The 23758-nt window shown below is 38.0% G+C and overlaps 1 protein-coding gene and 1 pseudogene across 1 annotated transcript; both read right to left on the reverse strand.

Moving 5' to 3' along the window:
- Positions 1–6683: 6683 nt before the first annotated feature.
- On the reverse strand, positions 6684–7253 carry LOC133090215 (transmembrane emp24 domain-containing protein 2-like). Its single transcript, XM_061188549.1, has one exon. It carries the CDS (start codon positions 7251–7253, stop codon positions 6738–6740), a length of 516 nt encoding a protein of 171 aa, XP_061044532.1. The 3' UTR covers positions 6684–6737.
- An 8705-nt stretch (positions 7254–15958) lies between these two features.
- LOC133090623 (transmembrane protein 243-like) lies at positions 15959–23238 on the reverse strand (annotated as a pseudogene).
- Positions 23239–23758: the final 520 nt, after the last annotated feature.

Here is a 23758-nt window from a genome sequence, read left to right on the forward strand (position 1 = left end):
CACCTATATGAGGTATCTAGAAGAGTCAGATTCATAGAAGGAAAGTAGAATAGTGGTTACCAACGGTTGAAGGAAGAGGGAAATGAGAATTTATTGTTTAATGGGTACAGAGTTTCATTTTGGGATAATGAAAATTTTCTGGAGGTGACTAGTGGTGATGATTGCACAACAATGTAAATATGCTTAATGCTATTAAGCTATACACTTAAAAATGATTAAAATGGTAAATTTTATGTTATATGTATTTTACCACAATAAAATAATAATATAAAATAAAATAATAATTATGAACCATTATTGGCAAGACAGCATTGAGATTTACAAAGTAAAAACAAGGTGGCAGACTGAATACACATAATTACCTCCTTTTTTCTCTTCATATTCTTTAAAATAACAAAAACACATGTATAATTTGAAAAGTAATAAAAAACCATACAACTCTAGAAAAATACCACCAGAACACCAGAAATTGATAATCTCGGAAGGCATGCAGCAGATATGTGCCCTGAGAGCCAAAGACCATCTAACAGAGCCATATGTCTCCTTGCATGGCCCTGCAATAAACCTTTTTCTGCTCCAAACTCTGACTTTTCCGTTTGTTTGGCACACAAACTTGTGTTGGGTAACAAAAGTATTTACACAGATTATAGTTCCTAGAATAGCTCTGATGGAATTAATTATGACTATAATTCATTACAAAATCAAAGAAAGTAAAATTTGTATGGATTACAAGAAAATGAAGTAAGTAAATTAATCAGTAAAACATCTGAGTCAAAATTAGTGTTGAGGCATATTGTGAGGGTAATTAATCATGAGATTAAAAACCAAAATGATTACAAAAGAGAGTGGCAAAGAGAATACGGTAGCAGGTTAGTGTTCTTGATTATTCAGGAGAATGACATAATTTCAGAAATAAGTTTTTAAAATCTTTAAATGTGTATGTTAAATATTCAATAGAACCCACTAGGCAAATCAATATATGAATATCTAACCAGCCACTGCGTAATCTTTTTTTTTTTGGAGGTTCAAATCTTACTTATTTATTTATTTTTATAATTTTTATTGGAGTATAGTTGACATATAGGTGTACAACAAAGTGAATCAGCTATACACATACATATATCCACTCTTTTTTAGATTCTTTTCCCATATAGGTCATTACAGAGTACTGATTAGGGTTACCTGTGCTATACAATAGGTCTTTATTAGTTATCTATTTTATAAATAGTAGTGTGTATATGTCAATCCCAATCTCCCAATTTATCCATCCTCCCCTTCCCCCCTGTAACCATAAGTTTTTGTTTTGTTTTGGATTTGGTTTTTTTGTTTTTGTTTTTAAAAAGAATTGTTTATTTACTGGACCTGGGGCACATTAGATACACAACCAATTTTAAATTTACATCTTTTAACTCAATTTTGAAGTGTTTTCACACACACACGCACACAAATTGGCATGCAACAGTTGTCCTAAGGTAAAACACAGTCACCTTAAACTGTTACAAGTATTTTCACCCAAGGTTGAAAAATTGTTTATCCTGAACATGAAAACCTGTAACAAATTTAAATTAATTATATAAAACTCGTTACTTGTAGTTTTCCCCTTGCAAAGATCCAAAAAAAATGTACAAGTAACTAATATACATCAGTCACAACATAATACTGGATCATCCCCACACCAAAACTAGATGCTCCTTTAATTTTAACCCATCATCAGAGGCCAAGAGAAAGTCATTTCGTTTTATATGAAACAAAATTCACATGTGCCAAAAAAGAAAGACCCAAGAAAAACAAAAACAAACACCCTAGTACTGACAGTAATGTTCAGTATGCTAATTAAACAGTGGCCAAAATGCCACTGATCAAAAATAAAATAGTGGCTGTATATCACTGCAAAGAAATCCAAGAGGCTTTTAACCCTTTGGCATCAGAAATCCAGATTTTTCCAATTATGTGAACGCATACCTCCTCCGTGCTAAGAGTAGAGAAAGTGGATGTGCCACACAGAAAGAAAAAGAACTACCGTTCACTGCAACACCCAGAGAACTGGGTTTAATAGAGACTTCTTACAAGGTTAGGCAGAAACCCAAAACTGGTTATTAGCTGCTTGTGTCAACAATTTTAAGTGGAGGTGATTGAGTTCTAAGGTTCAAAGTAAAACTTTAAAGGGGAAAAAGGTTGTTGGTTTAAGTCTTATCTTTAAAGCAAAAACAAGATAGACAAAGTATAAAAGTACCAACCTGGTAGCGTACTCTAGTCACAGAGCTCTGCCATTAGGCTGGATAGAAAATGTCAAGATTCAGATTGTTGTTTCTGATAAGGACTCAACAAAATGAATCTTTAATGACTTGAACTGCAGGATAAGGGATCCCAAGAATGCAGTCATTTTTAGTAAAGTATTATCAGTAAAGTACAATCCTGAACAAACTGCATTTTATTATAAAAACAAAGGAAAGAAGATATAATAAGGACTATGCACCTGTATTCCACTTACAGTGCTTGAGTTCTGGAAGGACCTGTATAATGGAGGAAGAATTCAAATATGAAATCATGCTAATCACATGTCAAATTTCACTATAACTTTCCTAAAAAATGTTTCTCCCCAATATCTATTAATCACAAAGAAACATAAGCTGTGAATGTACAGTTTAGAAAATAAAAACATAGAAACTAATGACATTATTACAACCAAGATGTTTGGTAAACAGTGAATTATGAGTTTGGGATCATCAGGAAAAGCATTTTTAAACAACCCTCCTGACTTCAAAAAAATCTCTTCAGGAGTGGAAGGACTTGCTCTCACTCCCTCTTGTGAGAGCACCAGAATCACAACTGGCTGCTGGACGATCATCGACAGGCGGACACTGGAGCTCACCAGGGAAGATGCCCCACATCCAAAGACAGAGGAGAGGCCGCAGTGGGATGGTGGGAGGAGCGCAATCACAGTAGGGTTGAGTCCCATAACTGCTGGGTGGGTGACTCACAGACTGGAGAACACCTGTACCACAGAAGTCCACCCACTGGAGTGAAGGTTCTGAGCGCCACATCAGGCTTCCCAACCTGGGGGTCCAGGAATGGGAGGAGGAATTCCTAAAGAATCAGACTTTGAAGGCTGCTGGGATTTGATTGCAGGACTTCGATGGGACTGGGGGAGGCAGGGACTCCACAACGCTATGAGACTAGAAATGAATTACAGGGAAAAAAACATAAAAGACACCAACACATGGAGGCTAAACTATACGTTACTAAATGACCAAGAGATCACTGAAGAAGTCAAAGAGGAAATCAAAAAATACCTAGAGACAAATGACAATGAAAACACAATAATCCAAAACCTATAGGATGCTGCAAAAGCAGTTCTAAGAGGGAAGTTTATAGCTATACAAGCCTACCTCAAGAAACAAGAAAAATCGCAAATAAACAATCTAACCTTACACCTAAAGGAAGTAGAGAAAGAGGAACAAACAAAACCCAAAGTTAGTAGAAGGAAAGAAATCATAAAGATCTGATCAGAAATAAATGAAATAAAAACAAAGAAAACAATAGCAAAGATCAATAAAACTAAAAGCTGGTTCATTGAGAAGATAAACAAAATTGATAAACCATTAGCCAGACTCATCAACAAAAAGAGGGAGAGGACTCAAATCAATAAAATTAGAAATGAAAAAGGAGAAGTTACAACAGACACCACAGAAATACAAAGCATCCTAAGAGACTACTACAAGCAACTCTATGCCAATAAAATGGACAACCTGGAAGAAATGGACAAATTCTTAGAAAGGTATAACCGTCCCAGACTGAATCAGGAAGAAATAGAAGATATAAGCAGACCGATCACAAGTAATGAAATTGAAACTGTGATTAAAAATCTTCCAACAAACAAAAGTCCAGGACCAGATGGCCTCACAGGTGAATTCTATCAAACATTTAGAGAAGAGCTAACACCCATCCTTCTCAAACTCTTCCAAAAAATTGCAGAGGAAGGAACACTCCCAAACTCATTCTATGAGGCCACCATCACCCTGATACCAAAACCAGACAAAGATACTACAAGAAAAGAAAATTACAGACCAATATCACTGATGAATATAGATGCAAAAATCCTCAACAAAATACTAGCAAACAGAATCCAACAACACATTAAAAGGATCATACACCATGGTCAAGTGGGATTTATCCCAGGGATGCAAGGATTCTTCAATATATGCAAATCAATCAATGTGATACACCATATTAATAAATAGAAGAAGAAAAACCATATGATCATCTCAATAGATTCAGGAAAAGCTTTTGACCAAATTCAACACCCATTTATGATAAAAACTCTCCAGAAAGTGGGCAGAGAGGGAACCTACCTCAACATAATAAAGGCCATATACGACAAACCCACAGCAAACATCATTCGCAGTGGTGAAAAACTGAAAGAATTTCCTCTAAGATCAGGAACAAGACAAGGATGTCCACTCTCACCACTATTATTCCACATAGTTTTGGAAGTCCTAGCCATGGCAGTCAGAGAAGAAAAAGAAATAAAAGGAATACAAATTGGAAAAGAAGAACTAAAACTGTCACTGTTTGCAAATGACATGATACTATACATAGAGAATCCTAAAGATGCCACCAGAAAACTACTAGAGCTAATCAATGAATTTGGTAAAGTAGCAGGATACAAAATTAATGCACAGAAATCTCTTGCATTCCTATACACTAATGATGAACAATCTGAAAGAGAAATTAAGGAAACACTCCCATTTACCATTGCAACAAAAAGAATAAAATACCTAGGAATAAACCTACCTAGGGAGACAAAAGACCTGTATGCAGAAAACTATAAGACACTGATGAAAGAAATTAAAGATGATACCAACAGATGGAGAGATATACCACGTTCTTGGATTGGAAGAATCAATATTGTGAAAATGAGTATACTACCCAAAGTAATCTACAGATTCAATGCAATCCGTATCAAATTACCAATGGCATTTTTTACAGAACTAGAACAAAAAATCTTAAAATTTGTATGGAGACACAAAAGACCCCGAATAGCCAAAGCAGTCTTGAGGGAAATAAACGGAGCTGGAGGAATCAGACTCCCTGACTTCAGACTATGCTACAAAGCTACAGTAATCAAGAGAATATGGTACTGGCACAAAAACAGAAACATAGATCAATGGAACAAGATAGAAAGCCCAGAGATAAACCCACACACCTATGGTCAACTAATCTATGACAAAGGAGGCAAGGATAGACAATGGAGAAAAGACAGTCTCTTCAATAAGTAGTGCTGGGAAAACTGGACAGCTACATGTAAAAGAATGAAATTAGAACACTCCCTAACACCATACACAAAAATAAACTCAAAATGGATTAGAGACCTAAATGTAAGACTAGACACTATAAAACTCTTAGAGGAAAACATAGGAAGAACACTCTTTGACATAAATCACAGCAAGATCTTTTTTGATCCACTTCCTAGAGTAAGCGAAATAAAAACAAAAATAAACAAATGGGACCTAATGAAACTTCAAAGCTTTTGCACAGAAAAGGAAACCATAAACAAGACGAAAAGACAACCCTCAGAATGGGAGAACATATTTGCAAACGAATCAATGGAGAAAGGATTAATCTCCAAAATATATAAACAGCTCATGCAGCTCAATATTAAGAAAACAAACAACCCAATCCAAAAATGGGCAGAAGACCTAAATAGACATTTCTCTAAAGAAGACATACAGATGGCCAAGAAGCACATGAAAAGCTGCTCAACATCACTAATTATTAGAGAAATGCAAATCAAAACTACAATGAGGTATCACCTCACACCAGTTAGAATGGGCATCATCAGAAAATCTACAAACAATAAATGTTGGAGAGGGTGTGGAGGAAAGGGAACCCTCTTGCACTGTTGGTGGGAATGTAAATTGATACAGCCACTATGGAGAACAATATGGAGGTTCCTTAAAAAACTAAAAATAGAATTACCGTATGATCCAGCAATCCCACTACTGGGCATATACCCAGAGAAAACCATAATTCAAAAAGACACATGCACTCCAATGTTCATTGCAGCACTATTTACAATAGCCAGGTCATGGAAACAACCTAAATGCCCATCGAGAGACGAATGGATAAAGAAGATGTGGTACATATATACAATGGAATATTACTCAGCCATAAAAAGGAAGAAAATTGGGTCATTTGTTGAGATGTGGATGGATCTAGAGACTGTCATACAGAGTGAAGTAAGTCAGAAAGAGAAAAACAAATATCGTATATTAACACATGTATGTGGAACCTAGAAAAATGGCACAGATGAACTGGTTTGCAGGGCAGAAATTGAGACACAGATGTAGAGAACAAACGTATGGACACTAAGGGGGGAAAGCCACGGTGGGGTGGGGATGGTGGTGTGCTGAATTGGGCGATTGGGATTGACGTGTATACACTGATGTGTATAAAATTGATGACTAATAACCTGCTGTATAAAAAAATAAATTAAATAAAATTAAAAAATTAAAAAATATATTAGGACACACAAACTAGCAATACATAAAAATGGTAATAATATATGATAACCATGTTGGACTTTTCCAGAATACAGATTATTTTAACTCTAAAAATAATGTGATTCACCACATTAACAGATTAAAGAAGAAAACACACACACACACACAAAATCTCTTCAGGTAGTAGATCTGTCCCAATGTCATGGCAACTAGAACAAGAGCTTCAAAGAAGGATCAAAGGACCACTCTGCTGTTTGTGCTGTCATTGATTGCTCTGTGTATTCTCTCCCGAACTTCCATGTATTCCTGTTCATGCTTTACAGCTGTCATCGCCACTGTGAGCTCATTAATCATTTCTTCTAGCTTGTTCTGGTGAGCTTCTGTTTCCATGTCTTGTCCTTTGGGGGCCTCCTCAATATCAATGGTGAACATCACTATTTTTGGAGTCATGTTGGACATCATTTTGCTAAAACAAAACTTACGTGTTCCATCCATGTGAGCAGCAAATGTGTATTTCCCACTGGACTCCCAGTCTCCTTTATAAATTCCTTTACTATCAGGCCCTGTACTCTCCACGTTGATGTCCAGGAAGACGCCCTCAGCCACCTCAAAGATGAGGCCCATCTTGGTGCCCGAGGTGACCTGCTCGAAGAAGCACTCCTCTGCATGCGCGTCAGTGCTGACGAAGTAGTCCGAGGCCATGGCCAGGATGGCGGCCAGGAACACCAGCAGCTCAGCAAGCATCACCATGGTGGGGCTGGGGCCGAAACCAGGACCGGGACTGCGATCTCCAGAGCCACCGTCGCCGCCACCACCGGGGTCGTCTCAGCCGCTGCCACCTCAGCCCATAAGTTTGTTTTCTACATCTGTGACTCTATTTCTGTTTGTAAATAAGTTCATTTGTACCATTTTTTTTTTTTAGATTCCACATATAGGCAATATCATATGATATTTGTCTTTGTCTGTCTGACTTACTTCACTCAGTATGACAATCTCTAGGTCCATCCATGTTGCAGCAAATGGCATTATTTCATTCCTTTTATTTTTTTATGGCTTAGTAATATATCGCATTTTCTTTATCCATTCATCTGTAGGTGGACATTTAGGTTGCTTCCATGTCTTGGCTATCGTAAATAGTACTGCAATGAACATTGGGGTGCATGTATCTTATTTTATATTTTTAAAATTAATTTTTGTTGGAGTATAGTTGCTTTAGCATGTATCTTTTCAAAGTAGCATGTGTACTTTTCAAGTATATTCTCCAGATATATGCCCAGGAGTGGGATTGCTGGATCATATGGTAGCTCTATTTTTAGTTATTAAGGAACCTCCATACTGTTCTCCATAATGTTTGTACCAATTTACATTACAACCAACAGCGTAGGAGGGTTCCCTTTTCTCCACACCCTCTTCAGCACTTACTGTTTGTAGATTTTTTGATGATGGCTATTCTCACCGGTGTGAGGTGATACCTCTTTGTAGTTTTGATTTGAATTTCTCGAATGATTAGTGATGTTGAGCATCTTTTCATGTGCTTTTTGGCCATCTGTATGTCTTCTTTGGAGAAATGTCCATCTAGATTGTCTGCCCATTTTTTGATTGGGTCATTTTTTTTTTTATATTGAGCTGCATGAGATGCTTTGTATATTTTGGAGATTAATCCCTTGTCTGTCACTTCATTAGCAAAGGTTTTCTCCCATTCTATGGGTTGTCTTTTCTTTTTGTTTATGAGTTCCTTTGCTGTGCAAAAGCTTTTAAGTTTCATTAGGTCCCATTTGTTTATTTTTGTTTTTATTTTCTGTACTGTAGGAGGTGGATCAAAAAAGATATTCCTGCAATTTATGTCAGAGAATGTTCTGCCTATGTTTTCCCCTAAGAGTTTTATAGTATCTGGCCTTATATTTAGGTCTTTAATCCATTTAGAGTTTATTTTTGTGTATGGTGTTAGGGAGTGTTCTAATTTCATTCTTTTACATGTAGCTGTCCAGTTTTCCCAGCACTACTTATTAAAGAGGTTGTCTTTTCTCCATTGTATATTCCTGCCTCCTTTGTCATAAATTAGGTGACCATATGTGTGTGGGTTTATCTCTGGAGTTTCTATAGTGTTCCATTAATCTATATTTCTGTTTCTGTGCCAGTAACAAACTGTTTTGATTACTGTAGATTTGTAGTATAGTCTGAAGTCAGGGAGCCTGATTCCTTCAGCTCCGTTTTTCTTTTTCAAGTTTGCATGGGCTATTCGGGGTCTTTTGTGTTTCCATACAAATTGTAAAATTTTTGTTCTAATTCTGTGAAAAAAGTCATTGGTAATTTGATAGAGATTGCATTGAATCTGTAGAGTGCTTTGGATAAGATAGTTATTTTGACAATATTGATTCTTCCCATCCAAGGACATGGTGTATCTCTCCATCTATTTGTGTCATCTTTCATTTTTTTTTATCAGTGTCTCAGACCTTTCAGAGTACAGGTTTTTTGCCTCCTTAGGTAGGTTTATTCCTAGCTATTTTATTCTTTTTGATGCGATGGTAAATGGGATTGTTTCCTTAATTTCTATTTCTGATCTTTTGTTGTTAGTGTATAGAAATGCAGCAGATTTCTGTGTATTAATTTTGTATCCTGCAACTTTACCAAATTCATTGATGAGCTCTAGTAGTTTTCTGGTAGTGTCTGTAGGATTTTCTATGTATAGTGTCATGTCATCTGCAAACAGTGATAGTTTTACTTCTTCTTTTCCAGTTTGGACTCCTTTTATTTCTTTTTCTTTTCTGATTGCTGTGGCTAGAACCTCCAAAACTATGTTGAATAAAAGTGGTGAGAGTGGACATCTTTGTCTTATTCCTGATCTTAGAGGAAATGGTTTCAGTTTTCACCACTACAATGATGTGAGCTGTGAGTTTGTTGTATGTGGCCTTTATTATGTTGAGGTATATTCCCTCTGTGCCAGCTTTCTGGATAGTTTTTATCATAAATGGGTTTTGAATTTTGTCAAAAGCTTTTTCTGCACCTATTGAGATGATCATATGGTTTTTATTCTTTGTTAATGTGGTGTATCTCATTGATTGATTTGCCTATATTGAAGAATACTTGCATCCCTGAGATAAATCCCACTTGATCATGGTATATGATCCTTTTAATTTGTTGTTGGATTCAGGTTGCCTGTATTTTTTTGAGGATTTTTGCATTTATGTTCATCAGTGATGTTGGCCTGTAATTTTCTTCTTTTGTGGTATCTTTTTCTGGTTTTGGTATCTGGGTGGTTTCTCAAGCTCATAGAATGAGCTTGGGAGTATTCCTTCCTCTGAAATTTTTTGGAGTATCAGGAGGATAGGTATTAACTCTTCTCTAAATGTTTGAGAGAATTCGCCTGTGAAGCAATCTGGTCCTGGACTTTTGTTTGTTGGAAGTTTTAAAGTCACAGTTTTGATTTTAGTACATGTGATTTGTCAGTTCATATTTTCTGTTTCTTTTTGGTTCAATCTTGGAAGCTTGTACCTTTCTAAGAATTTGTCCATTTCTTCTAGGTTGTCCATTTTATTGGTGTATAGTTGCTTGTAGTAGTCTCTTATAATCCTTGTATTTCTATGGTATCAGTTGTAACTTCTCCTTTTTCATTTTTAATTTTATTGATTTGAGCTCTCTCCCTTTATTTCCTTATGAGTCTAACTAAAGGTTTATCAATTTTGTTTATCTTTTCAAAGAACCAGCTTGTAGTTTCATTGATCTTTTCTATTGTTCTCTCCATCTCTATTTCATCTATTTATGCTTTGATTTTTATGATTTCTTTCCTTCTACTAACTTTAGGTTTTGTTTGTTCTTCTTTCTCTAGTTACGTTAGGTATAAGGTTAGGCTGTTTATTTGGGATTTTTCTTGTTTCCTGAGGTAAGATTGTATTTCTATAAACGCCCATCTTAGAACTGCTTTTGCTGTGCCCCATAGGTTTTGGATTGTCGTGTTTTCATTTTCAATTGCCTCTAGGTATTTTTTGATTTCCTCTTTGATTTCTTCAGTGATCCATTGATTGTTTAGTAGCATATTGTTTAGCCTCCATGTGTTTGTGTTTTTTACAGTTTTTTCTTGTAATTTATTTCTCATCTCATAGCATTTTGGTTGGAAAAGATGCTTTATATGATTTCAATTTTCTTAAATTTACTGAGGCTTGCTTTGTGGCCCAAGATGTGAACTATCCTGGAGAATATTCCATGTGCACTTGAGAAGAATGTGTATTCTGCTGCTTTCAGATGGAATGCTCTATAAATAGCAGTTAAGTCCATCTGGTCTAATGTGTTATTTAAGGCTTGTGTTTCCTTACTGATTTTCTGTCTGGATGATCTGTCCATTGGTGTAAGTGGGGTGTTAAAGTTGCCTGCTATTATTGTGTTGCTGTCCATTTCCCCGTTTATGGCTGTTAGCATTTGCCTTATATATTGAGGTACTCCTATGTTGGGTGCAAATATATTTACAATTGTTATATTTTCTTCTTGGATTGATCCAATGATCTTTATGTAGTGTCCTTCCTTGTCTCTTGTAACAGTCTCTATTTTAAAGTCTATTTTTTCTGATATGAGTATTGCTACTCCAGCTTTCTTTTGATTTTCATTTGCAAGGAATATCTTTTTCTATCCCCTCACTTTCAGTCTGTATGTGTTCCTAGGTCTGAAGTGGGTCTATTGTAGATAGCATATATATGGGTCTTGTTTTTGTATCCATTCAGCCAATCTATGTCTTTTGGTTAGAGCATTTAATCCATTTATATTTAAGGTAATTATCAATATGTATGTTCCTATTGCCATTTTCTCAATTGTTTTGGATTTTTTTTTGTTGGTCTTCTTTTGTTCTCTTCTCTTGTGATTTGATGACCATCTTTAGTGTTGTGTTTGGGTTGCTTTTTCTTTTTGTGTGGGTATCTATTGTTGTTTTTTGGTTTGCAGTTCCCATGAAGTTTTGATATAGCAGTCTGTATATGTACAAGGCTGTTTTGAGTTGCTGGTCTCTTAATTTCAAATGCATTTCCCATTTCCTGCATTTGTACTCTCCTCTTTACATGGTTGCTTGTTTTGATATCATATATGTGTATGATAATCCCCTACTATTACTTTATGTTTGCCTTTACTCATGAGCTTTCCCATTTGTGATTTTCTTGTTTCTAGTTGTGGCCTCCTTTTTTTCCCTCTTGCTTAGAGAAGTTCTTTTAGCATTTGTTGTAAGGCTGGTTTGGTGGTGCTGAATTCTCTTAGCTTTTGCTTGTTTGTAAAGCTTTTGATTTCTCCTTCAAATCTGAATGAGAACCTTGCTGGGTAGAGTATTCTTGGTTGTAGGTTTTTCCCTTTCATCACTTTAAATATATCATGCCACTCTCTTCCGGCCTGTAGTTTCTGCTGAAAAATCAGCCAATAACTTTATGGGGATTCCCTTGTATGTTGCTTTTCCTTTGTTGCTTTTAATAATTTTTCTTTGTATTTAATTTTTGTGAGTTTGATTAATATGTGTCTCAGTGTGTTCCTCCTTGGGTTTATCCTGTATGAGACTCTCTGTGCTTCCTGGACTTGGGTCACCATTTCCTCTCCCATGTTAGGGAATTTTTTGGCTATAATCTCTTCAAATATTTTCTCAGGCCCTTTTCCTTTCTCTTCTTCTCCTGAGACCCCTATAAGTTCAAGTTCCCTTGTTTCTCCTGGAATTTACCTCTACATTTCCAAATTAAATAAAACAAAAGCAAAAGCAAACATGTTGCTATTTTTCTACTTTAAGATATTAAATATTGATAATGTTTTATCCATGGTTTCATTTGTTTATTTTTTTTTAACTTAGGAAATATTTGGTACAATGGTTAGGAAGTATAACTTGGTCTCCTTCTTTGTAGAATGCAGAAAGTACTAGTAACTACCTATTGACTTGTGAGGATTAAATGAGCTAAAGTACAAAAAGCACTTAGAGCAGTGACAAATGTAACCACTATACAAGTATTAGACATTATTATACTATTATTGTCATTATTTTTTTATCTCCATTCTCAATCCAATCCTCAACACTCCCTCCACCCCACCCCACCCACCACCAGTGGTAACCATTCTCCTGGATTCATGTTGGTGTGTTTAACGTTGTCCCAGAAGTTCCTGAGACTGTCCTCATTTCTTTTCATTCTTTTTTCTTTATTCTGTTCTGTGGCAGTGGTTTCCACCGCTCTTTCTTCCATGTCACTTATATGTTCTGCCTCAGTTATTCTGCTATTGATTCCTTCTAGTGCATTCTTCATTTCAGTTATTGTGTTGTTCATCTCTGTTTGTTTTTTTCTTTAAATCTTCTATGTATTTGTTAAGCATTTCTTGTATCTTCTTGGTCTGTGCCTCCATTCTTTATCTGAGATTTTGAATTGTCTTTACTATCATTACTCTTAATTCTTTTTCAGGTAGATTGCCTATCTCCTCTTCATTTAGTTGTCCTTGTGGGTTTTTTCTTGTTCCACTGTCTGCAACATATTTCTCCGTTGTCTCATTTTGTCTAACTTTCTGTGTCTGTGGTTTCCTTTCCACAGGCTGCAGGATTGTAGTTCTTCTTGCTTCTTGTGTCTGCCCCCTGGTGGGTGAGGTTGGTCCAGAGGCTTGTTTAGGCATCCTGGTGGGAGGTACTGGTGCCTGCCCTCTGGTGGGTGGAGCTGGGTCTTTCCCCTCTGGTGAGCGGGACCATGTCAAGGAGTGTGTTTTGAGGTGGCTATGAGCTCAGCACGACTTTAGGCAGCCTGTCTATTGCTGGGTGGGGCTGTGTTCCTATCTTATTGGTTGTATGGCCTGAGGCATTCCAGCACTTGGAGTCTGCAGGTTGTAGGGTGGGGCCAGATCTTGGTGCTGAATTGGGGACTCCAGGAGAGCTCAGGCTGATCAATATTCCTGGGGGCCTCTACTACCAGTGTACTTGCCCCCACAGTGAGCTACAGCTGACCCTTGCCTCCCTGGGGGACCCTCCAAAACCCCTAGGTAGGTCTAGCCCAGGTTCTTATGGAGGTACAGCTTTGTGCTGGGTCCCAGTGCACATGATACCTTGTGTGTGCCCTCCAAGAGTGGAGTCTTTGTTTCCCCCAGCCCTGTGGGGCTCCTACACTAAAGCCCCACTGACCATCAAGGCTAAATGCTCTGGGGGCTCTTCCCCCCAATGCCAGACCATCAGACACTCTCGGAGGGCTATTTTTATGTGAGAATGTCCCTGTGTAGCCTGTGTGGGTTTAATATTTTTTGGTGCAAGGGCTGTTTTTAGTATAGAAGTCTGCTACCTCTTTCCTCAGTTTATGCTGCCATTATCCCCTTGATAGAAGGTGCGACTGATGTTGTGGTGACCAGAGCCTGCACTGGATATTGAACAGGGCCTCCCTTTTGCTCTGTGGTTGTCACTGCCCTGTCAGGGGCTGGGTCTGCTCCCTAGTTGTTGGAGTAGAGGCCCCCAGATCTGTTTCATAGCTGTGTTTCTGATCAGCAGTGTGAGGTAGGTGGGATTGAAGCACTCCCACTGGGAGAGAAGACACTTGAGTATTCCTCCTCTGGAGATGTTCACCTGTGGGTGTGCTCTGTTGTGTCACCTTTCACCTGTTGTGTGAACTCTGATTACACTGTTGTTAGCACTGCTCTCAGCCCCATCTTAGCTGTGAGTATGCCAGCAATTGGTCCTGGTGTCTCTCAGGTGTTGTTTTCAGCAGACCACCAGTAGAGACCCACTGAAGTCAGGTCCCTGGATTGCAGTAATCATGGATCTAGACCTGCTCTGGGTGAGTGGGGGCAACTCAGACTCTAGCCTGGCCCAACCCCTGCATGTACATGCCCACAAAGTCCACAGCTGCTAAAGCTAGACCTGTCTTGGCTGTGGGAGCACTCATTGTCTGTTCAGATGTTCTGCAGGCGTTGAGTTTACAAAGTAGGTAGCAGGGGTGTAAATCTGCAATTTGCACAGCCATGAGAGATTTCAGCTCTTCTTCCTTAGTTGCATGGCCCCTGAGGTTCAGCTGTGGTTTCAGCCCCACCTCTGCATGTGGGCCACCCACAGGCATCTACTCCCAAGGATTCCCTGGAGCACAAAAGCCCACCCTAGGGGGGACGAGGTGCAGAGGAGGAGGCGGCAGCCAGGGCCATGAGAGCCTGCCCTGGTGGGAGCCCTTTCTAGTGCCCAGGGAGGCAGGGGCCAGTGCATGGAGATAGAGGCTGCAATGGCAGCCCTGCCCTTTGCACATCATTCAACAATGGCACTTCGCTTCTATGGCAGTCTGGACTTCCTCCACTAGCATTCCTGGTTGCAGAGCTCCTCACTCCTGTCCCTTCAATCTATCTCTGTACAGCCAACAGCAGCCCTCTCCCTGGGTCTGCTCTCCAATCACTGTGTTCCATCACCCAGACCCCGTCCACACCAGCAGACACATGTCTCAGGCTGGAGCACACATGGCTGTGGCACAGACCATCTGTGTAGGTCTCACTCTGTCCTGCCTGCCACAGATTGGTTGCTGCACTCTCCTCCGAGCCCCAGAAACCCCTCTTCTGTTCTAGCTGATCTCCCTGCTGCTGAGGGGGCTTCCCCAGATGCAGGAACCTCTCCTCTCCTTCAGCTCCTTCCCAGGGGTTGAGGTTCAGTCCTGCTTCCTCTCCTCTTCCTTTTCCCTTCTTCTTTTTTTCATCCTACCCAGTTACATGGGGATCTTTCTTGTCCTTTTAGGTGTCTAAGTTCCTCTGCTAGTATTCAGCAGGTGCTCTGTATTTTTCCACTTGTATTCTTTTTTTTTTAAAGATTTAATTTAATTTTTATTTTTTTGGCTGCGTTGGGTCTTTGTTGCTGTGTGCAGACTTTCTCTAGTATGGCAAGTGGGGGCTACTCTTCGTTGCGGTACGCAGGCTTCTCATTACAGTGGCTTCTCTTGTTGCGAAGCATGGGCTCTAGGCGCGCAGGCTTCAGTAGTTGCAGCACGAGAGCTCATTAGTTGTGGCACACGGGCTCTAGAGCTCAGGCTCAGTAGTTGCGGCGCACGGGCTTAGTTGCTCTGCGGCATGTGGGATCTTCCCAGACCAGGGATTGAACCTGTGTCCCCTGCATTGGCAGGTGGATTCTTATCCACTGAGCCACCAGAGAAGTCCCTGTGGATGTATTCTTGATGTGAGGAGAGGTGAACTCCCCATCCTCCTACTCCTCCACCATCTTGACTCCTCTGAGTAATCTTAAACTACATTCAACATTCTTTTTTAATATAAATTACTTTATTTATTATAGTAATTATATCTTTACAATCAAAGTTGTCTTATCACTATGTTCTGTTAACATGAAATTAAATGGTAGTTATAAGCAAATTTGGTTGCCTAGGAAACAATAATTGTATATTCAGTTTAACAGAAATAAAAGAATTCGTGTCTGAAAATGCAAGATTGTTTGTTACATAGCCTTTGGCCTTGCAATTACAGTATAAAAAAGTTCAATTTCAAAGTGACAATTACTTGTGCTGTTTGAGCTTTAAGGGTTGGAAAGTTAAGTACAACATCAGCTCCTTAAAGAAAAAGAAAAGTGATCTATGTCTCCCCTGCAAGAGAGTATTTAGATTTACAATTAACATGAAAATCTTGTATCAGACTTCAGTGGGAGATTCTTCAGCATACCTTATCCAGCATATTCATAGTCCTATACACGGTACATATCTTGCCAACCTCACTTTCCCACATATGGAAGTACAGGTTCCCACGTACACATGGTGATAGAAAATAGAATACACTAAGTTAGCACTCTAAATTTCAGTTCTAAGTCTCCTTGTTGATACTAGTACGTACGTATGCAGGCCGTAATAAGATGGACTTGGACCTGGGACCCTTTACCAGAGTGCTTGCACTTGCACCTGGACAAAGGTCTCCTCCAGCAACAAAATACAAAGAAACTAAATGGGACTAAAAATAACAACACTCATGTGCAATTGGGGCAATTATGAACAATAAACTATAAAAAGGGCACAAACTAACAGCCACTTCTGAGGTTCCCTGAGCAAAAGCAGGATACTGTGCATGATCCCCACACACAGCACCACCAAATGGGTGGGCAGACCACCTAAGCCACCCCTCTGGCTGGACCCACTGGTCTGCCCCACCCTCACTCCATTTAAGGAACCAACTTGCTCCTGCTACCCCTTGGGGGGTGAGCAAGGGAACCTGTTACTTGTTTTTGCTCCCTCACGTCCCACCAGTCCCAATAAAGCCTTGCCTGAATTTCTCATCTGGCCTCATAAATTTCTATTGATTAAAGAGTTCAAGAACCCAGGTTGGTATCAGTAATACTACTCCACAAGACGCAGTCAGCAAAAAATACATTCCAGGATTTTGGAGGTAGTTGAGGGGAAACAAAAGCACTGATGAACTAGAATCAATAAGGATGTTAAGCTGCCAACCACTAAAGTGTTAATTTGTTCCTTGGCTGAGGTTTCCCAGAAGAGGCCTGTGGTCCAAGCCACTGGTGCCTTGGGTCCTGGTAGAAAAGTTCTCCTTTAGGGTGTTGCTTCACTCTCCCCAAGCCCACTCAAAGCCTAGCCAGCATTACCTCCCAAGGTCTCAGGTCCATGCCTCCAAACGCAGAAACCCTGGGTGGGCTGGGATGTCCCAGGGCAGTGAGTGGGCGCTCAGAACTGGGGTTCCCTAAAGCCCAGCTCTTCTCTCCACCTGGAGCAGCTAGGCAGCCCTTGTGCCACACCCCCACCCGGATTCTGTGCAGAGGCTCAGGGCCCAGGCAAGACTTGTGGGGAAGGTGGAGACCTCCAGGGCCGGCTCTCAATTATCTTATTGAGATTTTTTAAAATGTTACTTCAAAGAACTTAAGTGGAAAAGGCTTTTGTCTAACATGTGAACTGGGAAATATCAGAAATCAAAGTTTGGTTCTCAAAAAAAAGGTTTTTCCTGTCTCTATCTACTGTAAAGGCCTAGAAAGAATGACAATCCAATAGCAATAACAAATTATGGTCTCTAAGTAGCATTTAATAAAAAAAGTTTCCATAGAGAAATGGCTGATTACAAATCCAAGATAGGGAGTTCACAAAATAAGTCCGATGCTTGAAAGCTGGAAAGCTATCCATGACTACTGGGTCATGTCAAAAGGACATAGGAACCAACTTGAAGAGTTTCTGTTGGACAAAGATGGAACAATTTGGGCATCAAAAAAGAATATTAACTGCAATGGATTGAAATGCATCTGATGCCAGAAAAATCTGTTTACTTGTGCTTCTGGCTAAGACAGAGTAAAAGGAACTAGAGTTATCTTCCCACCTTAAACAACAGCAATAACAACAAACACAGATGAAATATATGAAATAATATTTTCTAGACACAAGACATCAGGTGACAAAGGACACTGGTTCCTGAGACACAAGAAACAAAGGAGAAGAGCCCTACAAAACTGTCCAAGCTTACTTCTTTGACAGAGTTTTCAGGTCAAGGCACAATAAAAGCATTTGCAAAACCCAACGTCCATTTCTGATTAAAAACACTCACCAAACTGGAAATAGAAAGGAGCTTCCTCATCTGCAATGTTAACAGTAGGTTTTACAGCTAACATCATGCTTGATGATAAAAGACAAAATGCTCTACAATCAGGAACAACACAGGGATATCACTCTCATCACTTCTATTCGTCATTTTAGTGGAGGTTCTCGTCAGTGCAATAGGGTAAGAAAAAGAGAGAAAAGGCATCAAGATTGGTAAGGAAAAAGTAAAACTACCTTTATTTGCAACCAGCACATATTCTTTATAGGAAAATCTGATTTAATCTACAAAAAGGTTACTAGAACTAGAAAGTAAGCTTAGCAAGATTGCAGTATACCACTAGGTTGCAGTCAGCCACTATAATTTGGAAAAGGCAAGGAAATGGATTCTAATCTAGAGTCAACGTGAGTTCGGCTCAGTGAAACAAATTTTTTGGACTTCTGGCCTCCAGAACTATAAGAGAACAAATTTATTTTTTTTTAAGCCACTGAATTTCAGCAGCAATACACCTATTACAATTATTTAAATAATTTTTAAAAAGATAATACAAAATGCTGGTGAAATGTGAGGCAACTAGAACTCTCATACTTTGGAAAGCAGTTTGTCAGTTTTTTATAAAGTTGAACATACAGTTATCATATGACTCAGAAATCTCACTTCTAGGTTACTCAATAGAAATGAAAATATATGTCCATACAAAAATCTGTATGAAAATTTTACAGCAGCTTTATTCATAATAACCCGTAATTGGAAACACAAATGTCCAGCCACTGATAAATGAATAAACAAACTTTGGTACACATTTTTCTTAAAAAAAACCACTACCGTTACATGCAATAATGTAGATGAATCTCAAAAGCATTATGCTAAGTGAAATAAGCAAGACAGAAAAAGGATACATACTATATAATTCCCTTTATACAACAAACAAGAAAATGCAAAACTATATGGACAGAAATCAAATCAGTGGTTCCCTGGTGCAGGGAGTAGAAGGAGGAAGAAGGGATTGACTGCCAAGGGGCACAAAGGAACTTTTTGTGGTGATGTAAATGTTCTACATCTCGATTTTTCTGGCAGTTACATGACTGTAGGCCAAGATTCAACAAACTACATTGAAAACGGGTGTATTCTACTGTAAGTAAATTATGCTTCAATAAACCTGAATTTTAAAAATGAGTACATCCTTGAAAAAAAGCAATTAATATAATCACTCATATTAAAAAATGAAAGGAGAAAGGGACTTCCCTGGTGGTCCAGTGGTTAAAACTCTGCGCTCCCAGTGCTGGGGCCCCGGGTTTGATCCCTGGTCAGGGAACTAGATTTCACATGCCACAACTAAAAGATCCTGCATGCTGCAATGGGGATCCCACGTGCCACGACTAGGACCCAGAGCAGCCAAATAAATTAATAAGTATTTTTTTTTAAAAATTAAGGGGGGTCCAGTCTTACCTAAGGGGCCCCACACGTTTAAAAAAATGAAAGGAGAAAAATCACATGGTCATCTAAATAGATGCAGAAGTTTCATGAAATTCAACATCCATTCATAATAAAAATCTGCAGCAAATTAGGATAGAAGGGAACTCAATCTGATACTGGAGTTCTATCAAATACCTCCAGCTTACCACCATTCCAAATGATGAAATAGTGAAAAAAATTTTCCTTTTGAGATCATGAATAGGACAATGGTTCTGGTATCATCCATTCTTTTTGAGTTTTTTAAGAGATCATAAACAATCAAGAGTGGTTAAAAAAATAATTTAAAGGCATAAGGATTTAATGAAAGGAATCACATTATTTGTAGGTGATATGCTTCTGTAGATACACAATCCAACATATTCTACTGATAATTATTAGAATTAATGAGTTAGTGAAATTGATAGCTATAAAACTGATATAAAATAATTTGTTTTCCTATATATCAGCCACAAACTATCAAAAAGTGAAATTAAAGAGACACCATTTACAATAGCATCAAAAATATGCAGTCCTTAAGAATAAATCTAACAAAGATGTTCAAGGCCTCGATGAAGAAAATTATAAAACTTTATCGGCAGATGTTTAAAAAATTTAAACAAATGGAGAGAGAGACCATGTTCACAAATTAGAAACCTAAAAATTGTAAGTATGTTCAATTACCCCCAAAAGATTTACCAATTCAGTGCAATCCCAACAGGTTGTTTGCTGAAGTTAACAGGTTGATACTAAAATTTGTATCAGCGTGCGTAGGGTCAAGAATAGCGAGGACAATAATGAAATAGAAGTATATGAGAGGAATTGCTCTCTAAGATACCAAGCCTTATGATAAAGATAGAATAGTTATGACATGTGTTGTTGCAAGATTAGATAAACAGATGAGTGAAATGAATTGAAGAGCCCAAACACATACCTATGTGTAATTGGCCACTTAATATATGACTGTTTTAGCATGGCAGATCACTGAGGAAAGCATGAACTAGTCAATGAATGGAATTTGGATAGTTGGCTACCATATGGAAAAGAAAAAAATGAAACTGGATCCTGCGTCAGTCTGTTTAGATGAAGTTATGCTATAGTTAACAACCCCAATATCTCAGTTGTTCTCAAACTTTAGCTCACATAGGAATCATCTGGAGGACTAATTGAAACACATTTCTTGGCCTCACCCCCAGAGACACAAAAAAATGTTTGAATAAATAAGTAAATGGGTGAGAATAGATAAATCACTCATGCAGTTAATATAGAAACTCTGTCTTCAAGGAAGTGGAACATAACTTCCTTCCAAAGAGGATAGTACAGGAAGGTTAAAAAAAAAAAAAGAATAACTTGACAGTGGAGAAACATGACAACACACATCAGCCAGGTGATTCAGGTCAACATCAATAGTTGTAAATTATGTTGATAGTATGTACCCTTGAAACAATGTGATGAAAACAGCACTTTACCTCTGTGGTCTTCCTCCCAAAACCCCATAACCCCAGCCTAGTAATGAGAAAAACATCAAAAATTTTACAATAAAGGGAGATTCTACAAAATGCCTGACCAGTATTCCTCAAAACTATCAAGGTCATCAAAAATAAGGAAAGTCTGAGAGTGTCACAGCCAAAAGGAGCCTAAGGAGGACATGACAACTAAGTGTAATGTGTCATGGATGGGATCCTGGAATGGAAAAAAGCAAAAACTTAAGAAATTATTCTGAATAAAGTATGAACTTTAGTTAAAAATAATTTATCAATATTGGTTCATTAATTGTGTGAAATGCAAGATGTTCATACTATTGAGTTGAGTTGTATGGCAACTGTACTATTTTTGCAACTTTTCTATAAATCTAAACTATTCTAAAGTAAAAGTTTATTTTAAAAATGAGGCTTGGCCCAATATAAGGAGTTAGCTTTAATTTTAAGCAGAGGAGCATTATATGTGTTTAAATATTTTCATAGAACAGTTAGGATTTCTTTTATTTATAAAACATTTTCTCATATTCTTATTTTCATTTATATTTCCTTTTTGTAAAAAAAAAAAAAATTACTCCTTTCTTTTCCTGCTTATCTCTGTAAGTTATAGGAAAAAAATGAGACAGACTTTGAAATGGACTAAAAAGTTTACTGAACGTCCTTCTGGGTTATTTAAGCCTTTCATTGTCTTTCAGCCATTTCACAGTTCCGAAAGTTGTAAAAAATTGTTAATAATGCAAGCTGTTCTTATTTACAGAAATGTAAATAAATTGTGTCTGGGGAATGCAATTGATTCTCTATTCCTATGAATAGAAATTTTGTGCATCTATTTGTAGATCCAGATTTCTGCATTCTGGATTTGCTTATATATGTGTGGTTCTTTGAATTTTCCTGTGAGTTGATTTTAAAATCTTACTTGTTCCCTCATTAGTTAATAAGTTAAATAAAATCCTTGGCATGCATTCATTTTATATTTCTATGAGAGCCATGGTCTTACCTGTTTTCTTTATTCCTTAACAAGGCCTTTGTGTTTCTTTCATTTTTTGAATCATTCAAATATTTTATTAGGCTTTTAATTTTTCTTATAATTTTTCATGATATTCAGAAATTTTAAATACTTTTGTAACTCAAGTATCACAATATTTTCTGTGTCATTTATGCCATTGAGGAAAACATAAAAAAACCTTTACCATTCAGAGACCAGCTAGATCTCACATATTTTTATTCTAATTATATTTTTCAGTAAATTCTTTCTATCAAAAAAATGCATGCATATAGTATATATGCCAAATGGGAGGGGCAAGTTTTATCATCAAAAGGCAGGGCCCTATACAACTCCTCCCTAAAATGGAGTACCATATCTAGAGGAAACCTCTTTCAAGTTCCCTTGTTTCTCCTGGAATTTACCTTTACATTTCCAAATTAAATGAAACAAAAGCAAAAGCAAATTTATGCTGCTATTTTTCTACTTTAAGATATTAGATATTGACAATGTTTTATCCAAGGTTTCATTTGTTTATTTGTTTTTAATTTAGGAAATATTTGGTACAATGGTTAGGAAGCATAACTTGGTCTCCTTCTTTGAAGAATGCAGAAAGTACTAGTAACTACCTATGGACTTGTGAGGATTAAAAGAGCTAAAGAATAAAAAGCACTTAGAACACTGGCAAACTGTAAACACTATACAAGTATTAGACATTATTATACTATTATTGTCATTATTTTTTTTATCTCCATTCTCAATCCAACCCTCAACACTCCTCCTCCCCTTCCCCCACACCAGTGATACCATTCTCCTGGATTCATTTTTATTATTCCATTGCTTTTTAAAAACAAATATTACAAATACATATCCCTAAAATATCTGCCTAGTCTCCTGTAGTTAGATGTTTTGCTCATCACCTTGTTTGGAAGCTTCATCTATCTTAATACATGTGACTGAAGTTCTTAATTTTCATTGTTCTTTGGGATGCCATTGTGTGACTTTACTACAATTTATTTATCCATTATTCTGTCAGTTGTCCTATGGTCCCCACTCCTACTACACTGCCTTTTCTCTCACAGCCTGCACCCATGGCTTCATAGGGAGTTCACATTTGTGTCCATGTGAATGCTCACCAAAGGGTGACCTCAGCAGAGGAGAATTTCAATAATCAAGTGGATAAGATAACCTGTTCTGTGGAAACCAGTCAGTATCTTTCTCTAGCCACCTCTGTCATCAACCAATGGGCTCATGAACAAAGTTGTCATGGTAGCAAAGATGGGGGTTACATGTGGGCTCAGCAGCATGGACTTCCACTCACCAAGGCCGACCTGGCTATGGCCATCGTTGAACGCCCAATCTGTCAGCAGTATAGGCCAACACTGAGTCCTTGATATAGCACCATTCCCATGGTGATCAGGCAGTTTGATGCCTTATCCACCATTATAGTATTCCACACAGCATTGTTTGTGATCAAAGAACTCACTTCACAGCAAATGAAGTGTGGCTATGGGCCCATGCTCATGGAATTTGTTGGTCTTACCATATTTCTCACAATCCTGAAGTAGCCAGATTGATAGAATGGCCTTTTGAAGATCTAGTTACATTGCCAACTAGGTGAATACCTAGCAGGGCTTAGGCAAGTTTCTCCCTAAGGCTGTATATGCTCTGAATCAGCATCCAATATACAGTTCGGTTTTTCCCATAGCCAAAATTCACAGGTGCAGGAATCAAGGGGAGGAAATGGGAAATAGTGGCACCCCCCACTATTACCCCTAGTAACCCACTAGCAAAATTTTTGCTTCCTGTTCCTGCAAACTTACATTCTACTGGACTAGAGGTCTTTGTTCCAGAGGGAGGAAAAC

The sequence above is a fragment of the Eubalaena glacialis genome, chromosome 4 (assembly GCF_028564815.1).
Source record: "Eubalaena glacialis isolate mEubGla1 chromosome 4, mEubGla1.1.hap2.+ XY, whole genome shotgun sequence".
NCBI lineage: Eukaryota > Metazoa > Chordata > Mammalia > Artiodactyla > Balaenidae > Eubalaena > Eubalaena glacialis.

Coding starts and splice junctions, on each gene's coding strand:
- LOC133090215 (XM_061188549.1), bottom strand. CDS start 7,253: ATGGTGATGCTTGCTGAGCTGCTGGTGTTCCTGGCCGCCATCCTGGCC.